The sequence below is a fragment of the Portunus trituberculatus genome, chromosome 38, assembly GCF_017591435.1.
Source record: "Portunus trituberculatus isolate SZX2019 chromosome 38, ASM1759143v1, whole genome shotgun sequence".
NCBI classification, from domain to species: Eukaryota; Metazoa; Arthropoda; class Malacostraca; order Decapoda; family Portunidae; genus Portunus; species Portunus trituberculatus.
In genome coordinates, this window is record NC_059292.1 from 23,545,704 (window position 1) to 23,558,203 (window position 12,500).

The 12,500-nt window shown below is 40.0% G+C and overlaps 2 protein-coding genes across 3 annotated transcripts in view; one reads left to right on the forward strand and one right to left on the reverse strand.

Moving 5' to 3' along the window:
- The window catches only part of LOC123515239 (proline-rich protein 12-like), a 613,955-nt gene that overhangs the window by 352,793 nt on the left and 248,662 nt on the right, over positions 1-12,500 (reverse strand). The window lies entirely within an intron of this gene.
- The window catches only part of LOC123514901 (putative uncharacterized protein DDB_G0271982), a gene marked incomplete at its 5' end in the record, with an annotated part of 104,125 nt that overhangs the window by 10,620 nt on the left and 81,005 nt on the right, over positions 1-12,500 (forward strand). Inside the window, 4 exons of the mRNA XM_045273159.1 lie at positions 447-548; positions 1,505-1,576; positions 7,950-8,054; positions 8,247-8,255. Of these exons, the coding sequence (XP_045129094.1) occupies positions 447-548; positions 1,505-1,576; positions 7,950-8,054; positions 8,247-8,255 (288 nt within the window). The remainder of the gene's footprint in view (positions 1-446; positions 549-1,504; positions 1,577-7,949; positions 8,055-8,246; positions 8,256-12,500) is intronic.

The following is a 12,500-nucleotide window of genomic DNA, read 5'->3' on the forward strand; positions in this document are numbered from 1 at the left end:
GGAGAAGGAGGAGAAAGAGGAGGAGGAGGAGAAGGAAGAGGAGGAGAAGAAGCAAAAGGAGAAGGAAAAGAATATGAAATAGGACAAGAAGGAAAATGAAAATAAAAAGGAGGAAGAAGAGGTAGTGAATGAGTGAATACGAAACAGAAAAGAGAAAGGTGAAGGAAGATAAGAAAGACGAAAGAGTAAAAGGAGAAGAAGAGAAAGACCAACAAACAGAGAGACAAACAACCAGACAGACACACAGATCCACACACAGAGAGCAAGAAAACCAGAAAGGAATGCGAAAAACAAACAATATCAATGCAACACACACACACACACACACACACACACACAATACTGCTAGTCCCTCCTTCCCTCCTTCCATTCTTCTATCTCCTTTCGTGGCTGCCTGGCGTGCATGAGCGAGGTCACAGAGGCAGGCCGGCGTGCCCCAGGGAGAGAAAAAGAGAGAGAGAGAGAGAGAGAGAGAGAGAGAGAGAGAGAGAGAGAGAGAGAGAGAGAGAGAGAGAGAGAGAGAGAGAGAGAGAGAGAGAGAGAGAGAAGCGACGCACGGCACCAGCACAACCAAGACAAGGGCAGGCGTGCACGATAAATAGAAAAAAATATGCACGTCAGTGAAAGAAAACGAGAAAATTAAAGGAAAGTCACAAATTTCAAGGGATTTTCGTTTTCGTGTGTTAACAAGAGAGAGAGAGAGAGAGAGAGAGAGAGAGAGAGAGAGAGAGAGAGAGAGAGAGAGAGAGAGAGAGAGAGAGAGAGAGAGAGAGAGAGAGAGAGAGAGAGAGAGAGAGAGAGAGAATCCAAACTACAAAGTAAACTAAAAAGAGAAGCGAGGGAGGGAAGGAGAGAAGGAAAGATGAAGGAAGGAAGGAAGGAAGGAAGGAAGGAAATAAGAGAGGAACTGAAATATTTCTCTCCCGCGTTTTCATTTTATTTCTCTTTCTCTCTCTGTTACTTCAATTTTCAACAAGCACACTCTTGCATATCTCTCTCTCTCTCTCTCTCTCTCTCTCTCTCTCTCTCTCTCTCTCTCTCTCGCTCTCTCTCTCCTTCTCATTTACTTGTGCTTTTTTTTTATCTCTCTCATTTGCAACGTTACAAGTTTTTCCTCCATTACTCCCTTGCATGTCTGGAGCTTCTTTTCTCCTCCTCTTCCTCCTCCTCCTCCTCCTCCTCGTCTTTTCTACTTACTAACTTCCATGCTTGCTTTTTTTCCTCTACTGCTTCTTCACTTCATTTCTCACTCTCCCCTGGGATGTGAGGAGGAGGAGGAGGAGGAGGAGGAGGAGGAGGAGGAGGAGGAGGAGGAGGAGGAGGAGGAGGAGGAGGAGGAGGAGGAGAAGAAGAAGAAGAAGAAGAAGAAGAAGAAGAAGAAGAAGAAGAAGAAGAAGAAGAAGAAGAAGAAGAAGAAGAAAGAAGGAAAGAAAGAAAGAAAATAAAGCAAATAAAACTAAAGAAATTACTAGGAAAAGAATGAAAAATGAAAAGAAGGAAAAAGGAGGAGGAGGAGGAGGAGGAGGAGGAGGAGGAGGAGGAGGAGGAGGAGGAGGAGGAGGAGGAGGAGGAGGAGGTGGAGAAGGAGGAGGAGCAGGCAAAAAAGAACCAACACAAAACAACACGATAAAAAATAAAGAAAGAACAAAGAACAGCATTTAATTTAGATCTGAGTTTGATGTTTGTGGGGAAATACCTATCCAGAACCTATTCAGAACATATGAAGAGGAGAAGAGAAGGAAAACATGGAGGAGGAGGAGGAGGAGGAGGAAAAGAAGGAGGAGGAGGAGGAGGAAGAGGAGGAGGAGGAGGAGGCGGGGAGGGAAGAGGAGGATATGAAGAGTTTTAAAAGTGCAAGTCTTCAAAAGTCTCTCGTCTTACTCCACTTTGATAAGCTGAAGGAGTTCTGGCAAAGATCGTAAGCCACACTTTTACTATCTAGAAACAATCCACCCGCTTCAAATGAGATTACAGAAGCTTCCCCTCCTCTCCCCCCTCTCTCTCTCTCTCTCTCTCTCTCTCTCTCTCTCTCTCCAGCAAACTTGTATAACGTTTAGGGTAACTCCTGGGTTAGTGCTTCGAGTAAGGGAGAAAATGATGGAGGGAAAGTGAAAGAAGAAAAATGTCATGATTCAGTTCATATGATCCTCTTTCTATTTTTATGCATTGTGTGGAAGTTACGTTGAGAAAAAATGTGGAAATGTTCATTTTTCTTTTTGCATATTGAGTGAAAGTTACGTTGACAGAGGAGAAAAAAAATATATGTGAATTTGCTAAGTATTTCTATCTCTCAATCTTTATTTTTTGGTAACTTATAATCATGGAGGAATATTGGAAGATGCATTTCATAGAGTTTTTTTTTATTTAGTATTGTGTGAAAGTTCTGCTGATAAAGAAGAGTGAGGTGAATTATTATTATATTGATTTTGGCTCTCCTTTAGTTATCACTCTTTATCATTGGAAGAAAATAGTGAAAGAAAAATAAAAGCTGAGGATGATACACTTCATATGTTCTCTTTTATATTGAGTTGAATTCATGCAAGTGGAGAAAAGAAAATGGAACGTAAATTTTATATCATTCCTGTATTCTCTTCTCATGCAGGCAAGCCGTACTGGAAAAGAAGTATGCTGTTCCTTCTTTCCATCCGTGAAATAGGAAATTTATATCAAATGAAATATTAAGAGAAGAGCGTTTTTTTTTCGCATTATTTTTCAAGAACTCTGGTGGTAGTAGTGGTGGTGGTGGTGTTCTTCTTCTTCTTCTTTTTCTTCTACTACTACTACTACTACTACTACTACTACTACTACTACTACTACTACTACTACTACCACCACTACTACATACTGCTGCTACTACTACTACTACTACTACTACTACTACTACTACTACTACTACTACTACTACTACTACCACTACTACTACCACCACCACCACCACAACCACTACTACTACAACAACAACAACAACAAAAACAACGACTACTACTACTACTACAACTACAATTTCTCTATACAAATGAGTTACTGACCTAGGAATACAAATACAAAAATTACCACTGTTGCTCCCGTCCCTAAAGGAGAGAATAGGGGCAAAATAATGAGAAAAAAAAGATAATGTATTTTCTACGTTATTTTTTTTCCAGAATGTTTGTTGCCCAGAACAGAGTAGAATTATATGCATAAGATCAGTATTTACAACACCCTAGCGGTCACACCAACAATTCGTGAGGTGATGAGAAATACAACAAAGGATACCAACGAGAGAGAGAGAGAGAGAGAGAGAGAGAGAGAGAGAGAGAGAGAGAGAGAGAGAGAGAGAGAGAGAGAGAGAAACCCATCATATTCTTACTTTTCTCTTTGAAGATTTCCCCGACTAAATAAAAAATCTCTCTCTCTCTCTCTCTCTCTCTCTCTCTCCCCACTACCTACCTACCTATCTATCTATCTCATCCATTATTCCCCACCTACATATAATCTACATATCTCCCTTTTTTTTTCTACTGTCCTTTTATTCTCCCAAGGAACCCTGACCCCACATTAAACATTCAAGCACCCACCACCTGTCAATCTTTCACGAAAATTCAACTCCATCGTGGCTTCTCCCTCCTCTCCTTCATTCCTTCCGTCTGCGCTTCACTCTGCGTATGTCTCTCGTATCAATTCATTCCTCTATATATTGGATTTCCTTATTCATCTGTGTTTGAACGAGAGAGAGAGAGAGAGAGAGAGAGAGAGAGAGAGAGAGAGAGAGAGAGAGAGAGAGAGAGAGAGAGAGAGAGAGAGAGAGAGAGAGAATGTTTATAAGGAGGATGTAGTAGCCCAGTGGTGCGGTTCGAAGAAGTGGAGTGGAGAGGAGAGAATTGGAGAGAAAAGAAACAAAAGAGGAAGAGGAAGAGGAAGAGGAAGAGGAGGAGGAGGAGGAGGAGGAGGAGGAGGAGGAGGAAATGATGATGATGATGATGATGATGATGATGATGATGATGATGATGATGATGATGATGAAGAAGAAGAAGAAGAAGAAAAAGAAGAAGAAGAAGAAGAAGAAGAAGATCATCATCATAATCATCATCATCAACATCAACAACAACAATAACAACAAAGTGAAGAGAAGGAGGTGAACAATGAAGTGGAGGAGGAGAATTTTCAGATAAGAAGAAGAAAAGAAAAAAAATTAGAAAGGCCAGTGTTGGAGGAGGAGGAGGAGGAGGAGGAGGAGGAGGAGGAGGAGGAGGAGGAGGAGGAGGAGGAGGAGGAGGAGGATCTCTTGGGGGCTGAGAGACAAGGGATTAAATGCTCCTGTCTGTGATCTGATTCCAGTCCATATTACATTTGTGGGATTGGATGCTATTGAGCCGCTTCATCCCCCTCCCCCCCACCATCCCTCCCCTTCTTTTCCCTACTCTTTCATCTTCCCTTTACTCCTTTTCTTCCTTTTTCTCTTATTATTTCTTTTTCTTTCTTTAAATACGTTCAACTTATTCGAGGTTATCTTTGTTCTCTTCTTCCTTTCCCTTTTCTTCTCTTCCTCCTGCTTCTCCTTTTTCTTCCTTTTCCATTTTTGTCATTTTTTTTTTATTTATATTTTCTTATTTGGGGTTTCCTTTTTATTAAAATCTTGTTCTTCTTGTTCTTCTTCTTCTTCTTCTTCTTCTTCTTCTTCCTCCTCCTCCTCCTCCTCCTCCTCCTCCTATACTACGTCTTCCTCATTTTATTTTTTTTTCTTTCCTTCTCTGTTCTCCTAAAACTCCTCCTCGCATTTATCTTCGTGTTTCTCCTTCTCTTTCTCCTTCTTTTGTCTTCTTATATTTCCTTCTCCTTCTTCTTCTCCTTCTCTTTTTCTTTTCTTGTCTCCTCCTCCTCCTCCTCCTCCTTCTCCTCCTCCTCCTCCTCCTCCTCCTCCTCCTCCTCCTCCTCCTCCTCCTCCTCCTCCTCCTCCTCCTCCTCCTCCTCCTCCTCCTCCTCCTCCTTATTTTGTGTCGTAATTTCAGTATTTTTTTCTTGTTCCAATTTCTCTATGACTTTCTTCCTTGTTTTTCTTTCATTTCGTCATTCTGCACCTGTTGTTTTAATTATTTTTCCTCTGTCTCTCTCTCTCTCTCTCTCTCTCTCTCTCTCTCTCTCTCTCTCTCTCTCTCTCTCTCTCTCTCTCTCTCTCTCTTTAATCTGCTATTCTGTTTTTATTATATTTTTTCTTTTTCTTGTATTTCATTCTTTTCTTTCTTTCGTCCGTGTTTTTCTTTGTTGATGTTTTTCTCGTTCTTTTTCTTTTTTTTTCCTTTCAAATTTTATTCGCAAAGTTTTATCCACGATCCTTCAATTTCTTTTCTGTTATTTTTTTTTCATCTTTTTCTTTTAGTTCACCTTTGACTTTCTTTTCTTCGTGTTTTTTTTCCTTTTTCTTTCATTATTTTGCTTCGTTTCTTTCTTCACTTGGTCACTGTTGTTTATTTCATTGTTTCCCTCATTCGTCTCCTGTGTATTTTTTTTTTTCCTTACGTATTTTTTTCCCTCTCCTTTTGGACTCGAGCAATTGATGAGTTTAGTTCCCTTGTTTCTTTGTTTCCTAAGTACTTTTGCGTCACATCACGTCTTTCTTTCTCTCTCCTTTCTTTTTTTTTCTTTATATTTTATTCTTTGTTTCTCTCTTTGTTTTTATTTGATTTTTTTTTCAGTAGTCTTTGTGCTTTGTCGTGCCTCGTGAGTCTTATATTTTATTTTTATATTTTTCTTCTTGTTTATTTGATGTTCACCAATAGTTTTTATGTCTTTTAATTTTTGTTCTTCATTTCAGTACGTTTTATTCTTTTTGGTATATATTCACTATTTATTTTACATACTAACTCTTCCTTTCTTCTCTTTTCTTTTTATATATTTCTATGACATGTTTTGTTTTTTTCTCTATTTATATTTTCATGATTTTGCTAAATTTTGTAATCTTTCCATCCTGTTTTCTTATTCTTTTTCATGGCCTTCGGTATATGTAAGTCTTTGAAACAGTTTTCATTCTCCATTTTTTTTGTTTATATGATAATATCAATATCACTCTTAACTTGAATTCTATCTCTTTACTCACCCAATAAATTTTCCACCTACTTTCTCTTTAAAACTTCCTTCTCTTTTTCTTCCTCCTACTCTTCATCATGCTTTCCCTCAAATACACACAAGTTTCTAGCCATCCTTTATCCCTCCCTTATTTCTCGTATATGTGAAAAAAAAATAACCACAAAATAAATAATAACTTACTTTCCATCTTTTTTTTTTATCCTATTTTCTCACCAAACCAATAAACTTTCCAGGCACTTTCTCTTTAAATTCTCCCTGACCACCACCACCACCTCCTCCTCCTCCTCCTCCACCTCCCCCACCACTCGTGTATTTCCAGGACAGAAACATTTATCACTTCACACCTTCCCAACATTTCAGCCTCCATACATTATTTTCATTTCGCAGCCGGACAGACGGACACCTAGCTCTTAAGGCCCTTGGGGAGTGGACAGGTGGCTCAGCGGCAGCAAGGCCTCACCTGGCGCTAATACGTCAGGTGTGCAGACAGGTGCGTGGCGGCCTGGACAGATACGAAGACACAGCGGCGCAAGATGTTCCCTTTAAGTGCAATTCTGAGTATGAGGGAAGCTTGGGAGGGTGGGAAAGCGGTAGTGGGTTGAGGGGAAGGGTTGGAGGCAGAGAAGGATGAGCGTGTGGAGATGGAAAGTGAAGGAAAGGGAATAAAGGAAGGTAAGTGGGAGAGAAAAGAAGAAGGATGACTGTGTAGACTGAAAAGGTGAGAAAAGAAGGGTGTGAAGAAAGGGCAGTAAGGAAAAGAAGGATAATGGTGTGGAGATGGAATGTAAAGAAAAGGGAGTAAAGGATGGTAAGTGGGAGAGAAAGGAAGGATGAAGATGTAAAATGGAAAGGTGAGACGGGAAGGGTGAAGAAAAATGAGTGGAGGCAAAGAAATAAGATGTGGAGATGGAAAGTGAAGGAAAGGAAATGAAGAAGATGAAGAAGTGAAGGAAGGGACGAGAAAAATGAGTGTGTGAACCTGGAACGTGAAGGAAATGTGAAGGAAGGGGTGTGAAAGAAGATAAGGGAGAAGATAGAAAAGGATGATGGTGTGGAGATAGAAAGTGAAGGAGAGGGAGTGAAGGAAGGTGACTAGAGCAGGGAGGAATGAGAGTGTGAACTAGAAGGCGTGAAGGAAAGATGCAAAGGAATGAGAGTGAAGGAAAGTGAATGAGTGAGGAACGAGCCGAGAAGGATGAGTGTGTGGAGAGGGTGAGTGAAGAAAAGGTGAGAAGAAAGGGAAGGAAAGGAACATAAATGAAGAAAGAGTGAAGAAAAGGAGTTAATTTCTTACTTACTTATAAAAAGGAGGTTTTCTTTAAGCATAGCCATGAAAAAATACATATTGTAAAGTAAGTAATCTCTCTCTCTCTCTCTCTCTCTCTCTCTCTCTCTCTCTCTCTCTCTCTCTCCCAACATAGTAAAGAAAATGGGAAACAAGGACAACTTTGGTAAACACACAAGATGGACTCGAGGGGGAAGTGGAATAAGTGGTGAGGGAACAGGAAAAACAAGTTACTGAAAGGAGGAAGGAAACATGAAGGAGGAGGAAATACAAGGAAGCAAATAGAGTGTAAGATGGGAAAACAAACTCTCACTCTCACTCTCACTCTCTCTCTCTCTCTCTCTCTCTCACCAAAGAACAAAACAAATAAATAAAAAAAATAAAGAGACGAACAAATTAGAAAACGAGAGAGAGAGAGAGAGAGAGAGAGAGAGAGAGAGAGAGAGAGAGAGAGAGAGAGAGAGAGAGAGAGAGAGCAAGGGGTGACGGAGTTAAGAGAGTGAGAGATGAGCTGAAGGGGTGAGGGATGGTGGGAAATCAAGCGTAAAGAGACTCAAGGGAGATTATCAGCCGAGGAATATTGAGCAAGAGAATGATGAAGAGACAGAGAGAGAGAGAGAGAGAGAGAGAGAGAGAGAGAGAGAGAGAGAGAGAGAGAGAGAGAGAGAGAGAGAGAGAGAGAGAGAGAGAGAGAGGAAAGGACGAGGTAAAATTGTTATGCAAAACAGAACACACACACGCACACACACACACACACACACACACACACACACACACACACACACACACACACACACACACACAAAAGGGAAGGAGGATTAAATACAATATACATTAATTATATGATATTGGATTTCTCTTTTAAACAGTGTTAGTTTATAGGTGATGTATTACACAGTATTTGGAGGTAAGTATATGTATGTATATTCTCTCTCTCTCTCTCTCTCTCTCTCTCTCTCTCTCTCTCTCTCTCTCTCTCTCTCGTAAACACCCCCAATCCCAGTATTACCAACTCTACTGTAACTCTGGGGAATGTTACCAGATTAGGGCAGACTGCAGCCCCTCACAAGACAGTACATAAGTTAGGAGGTGGTAATACTGCAGCTCAGGGATTCAGGGAGAGACAAAGGTTTAGGGAAATGGAGCGTTGGGTGCTTAAGAGAACTGGAAAAGAAGGGTAAAGTGCTGAAAACGTCTAAAAATGAATAGGCAGATGTTTTAAGGACATTAGAGAAGGTTAAAATGCTTAGAATAATGTAAAAATAGGTAAGGCAGGTATTTAAGTGTCTAGGGAAAGGTACTTGTTTGTTAGATTTAAGATAGTCAATGTTTATTTAATTAAGGAAAAGGGGAATTTTGAGAGTAAATGTTAGATTTCTTCACGTATTTAAAAAGAGGTATATATGTGTAGCAAAAGGAAATACCGATACCAAACGTGATATATGCTGGAAAATACAAAGAAAAACAAGAGAGAGAGAGAGAGAGAGAGAGAGAGAGAGAGAGAGAGAGAGAGAGAGAGAGAGAGAGAGAGAGAGAGAGAGAGAGAGAGACGCAGGAACTTCACATCACACCACGATTAATGGACTGAATATTAAATGTGAATTGATGCATTAACTTTCCTTCCCTCAACATTTCCTGCTCCTGCCACCACCTGTCTTGCAGCGTGAGGTGATGAATACGCCCACACACACACACACACACACACACACACACACACACACACACACACACACACAGCAGCCATCACGTGCAGCGCAACTCGAGTGTCTGTTAGAGTGAAGGAATAAACGAGGAGGAAATGCGTTAAGCCTTTCTGACATTTGGCTTTTGTTTCCTTACACACAAAGCAGTCTGGGTTGTTTCGTCTCTTACAAGCCAAATGGGTGTTTAATTTATGCTTCCACAGTGATTTTTTTTTTTTTTTTTGACTAGGAAACTTGTTCTTTATACATTTGTTTCTGTTTTAGAGCCACGTTCAGATTTGAGGCTTGGTAAAAGTTATAGTGGCTGTCATTGTTATATATAGTCATCCTTGTTTTTCTTCTTATACGAGTTTGCTACAAGGATTCTAGTGGTGAATTTTACTTTTCTCTTATCATAAACTATTCAAGCATTTTTATTTTGTTATATAGGAATTTCCAAACGTGAGACTGACTAAAAATTCGGAAATCTAGTCTTTTTTTTTTTTACTTTTCCTTGCAAGCGTTAGTAAATATTTTTTTCTAATCGACTGTAAATTATTCAAGTATTTGTTTCATTGTTTTTTCTGTCGATTCCAGACATGGAACGAGTCAGAAGTGGAGAAATCAAGTGTATTTTTTTTTTTTTTCTATTTCTTTTTGTAAGTATGTGAATATTTTGTGTGTGTGTGTGTGTGTGTGTGTGTGTGTGTGTGTGTGTGTGTGTGTGTGTGTGTGTGTGTGTGTGTGTGTGTGTTCCGCTCTCTGTCTTTCTCCTTCTCTAATTCATATAACCTTTTCTAATGTCTTTTTTTCCTCTTTAGTGTTTTTTTATATTTTTCTCCAGACTATTGCTTTACTGAGCCTCCATTTATTAAGGCCACAAACTCAGTAGTCCTTCTAATCCTTTCGTATTTCCAAGTCCTTCAAAAGTTCCGCCTCATTACTCCCTTGCCTCCCGTCCCCTCTTCCTGTCCAGAGGGAAGCAGGAAGGACTTACTTGAAACCCCATAACCCTTCACGATATAACACACAACTTCTCTCAGTTTAACACACAACCTCTCTCACTTTTATCCATTATCTCTCAGTCAAACTCCTCCTCTGTCCTTCTCTTTGTCGTCTTCATCCTTTTTCAGTCTAAGCTATGTAAACGCATCTCAGTCTGACCCACAAACCCCTTCTCAGTCTAATCCATAGCCACAAACTCCTGCAATCTGATTCATTGCACTCCTCAGTCTAACCAAAGTCAAATGAATGAAGGAATAAGCCATAAAAAAATAAAGGTATGGGAAGGATAATATTTAAGTGATGCTACCTGACTTAAACTAACTTAACATTATTTAACCTGACCTAACATAAAGTAAAAAAGTAAACGTTTTTTTTTTCTCTCTCTCTCTCTCTCTTCATTCTGAGAACCATAATTATTTACTACGATATTTTCAGTAACATTTTTTCCCTATAGTATTTCACCAACTTTTGTCATCTGGTATTCTTCTTTTTTTTCTCATTTCATCAATTTATTTATCTACTTATTTGCTTCTTGTCTGTGTGAATGGGTGTTTTTCCTTCGTCGAGTTTCTCTGGTACATAGAACCATGCGTGCTTTGGGATCCGAGGGGTCTCCATGCACACGGGTTCGAATCCTGTCCACGGTCCGACTGTAGGTTGGGCTTCCTCACTCGAGGGGAACGGTTTCCTAGCGGGTGGGCTTTGAGATAGGGGGTACCCAAAAAGTATCCCCTTTAGCCCATAAATTCCCGTGAAAAGCCCACATGGTATAAAATATGAATAAATAAACTCATCTGAACTGGGAGATGAAAAAGGAAAAAAGAAACCAGAAACAAAACAAACCAGACTCAATAATCAGGCTTTCAGTAGCGAGTCAATAGAGTGTTTTAAGAGAGGAAAGGATGAATACATAGATAATGCAGACAGGGGAATATAAGTATGCATATTTAACACATGAACTGCCAGTTGCACAAGTAACGAACTGTTGTATTTTCCTTTACGTCCCAATGAGACTGAAATCAAACAGGGCAACGGTAACACATCAACACAACAATTGGTGCTACTACAACATCAACACTGACTATGAAACCCTCTATACAAGGACAGCCACGGGTACACCTACTGACTTGTTGCACCTTACCTTACGTCCTTATAAGACTAATATCAAGTACAGCCACACACCAAAACAACGCACATTCCACTACTAGAGAGATGCATTACCACCAAACACCCGTAAACACAACAAGTCAAAGCATACATTCCCTTTGTATGAACGTAAACCTTTGTAAGAACCTTTGTTATCGCATGGACTGGGTTTCCCTTAGTAGCCACAATGCTCCTTTGAATGCTCCTTTGAATGCTCCTTCCCTACCTGATTGTTCGCAGTGAGGCTTGAATACGTAATGCTCCTAAACCTGCGTGTGTGAGAGCTAAGCTTACTGTGTTTTGAGAGGGATTTCTGGCAGCTGGAGGGGAGAAAGTGAGAGAGAGAGAGAGAGAGAGAGAGAGAGAGAGAGAGAGAGAGAGAGAGAGAGAGAGAGAGAGAGAGAGAGAGAGAGAGAATATTCTGTCTTCTCTCTCTGTCTCCCTCTCCTTGTTTCTATCTCCCCAACTAAAACTTTTTGGGGAACCTGCGTGTAACAGCAGAAGTGGACACACACACACACACACACACACACACACACACACACACACACACACGACAGAACGAAACAGAATAAAGAACAAAGAAGAAAGATAATAATAACAAATCATAATTACAGATAAATGCAAATAATGAACATGGAAACAGAAGAACAATGTAAAATAAAAAAAAAAAAGTGATTAAAGAATACCAGATTAATATAAGGTTAAATAATACCTGATAAACAAAGAGGAGGAGATGGAGGAGGAGGAGGAGGAAAAAGATGAGGGAAAGAAAGAATGAAGGAAGGAAATACATGGAAATAGCTTACCGTACAGAGAGAGAGAGAGAGAGAGAGGTGGAGTGGAGTGTTCCTTGCAGTGTGTGTGTGTGTGTGTGTGTGTGTGTGTGTGTGTGTGTGTGTGTGTGTGTGTGTGTGTGCGGGACTGTTTACCTTTAATGCTTCCACTTAAAGGTAATGGAGTGCCTACCTGTGAATTACCTGTGTTAATTGTGAGTTACCTATGAGTTACCACCACCACCACCACCACCACCGCCACACATTGTACCCAAGTCACCCACGGCCTCACTTATCCACTTAATACTCACTACAGTTTAAGTCTCCCAACGCAATACTAAACTTTACAACAAAAATATTACTTAGAATCTTAAATAACTACCACCACCACCACCACTACCACCATCACAAACACTACCACAACCACCACCACTACTACTACATGTATCTCTTAGTCAAACATATTAAAAGTCCATGAATTTCTTTAACTGTCTTTCAAAATACTACTAAAGTAAAAAACAAGAGAGAGAGAGAGAGAGAGAG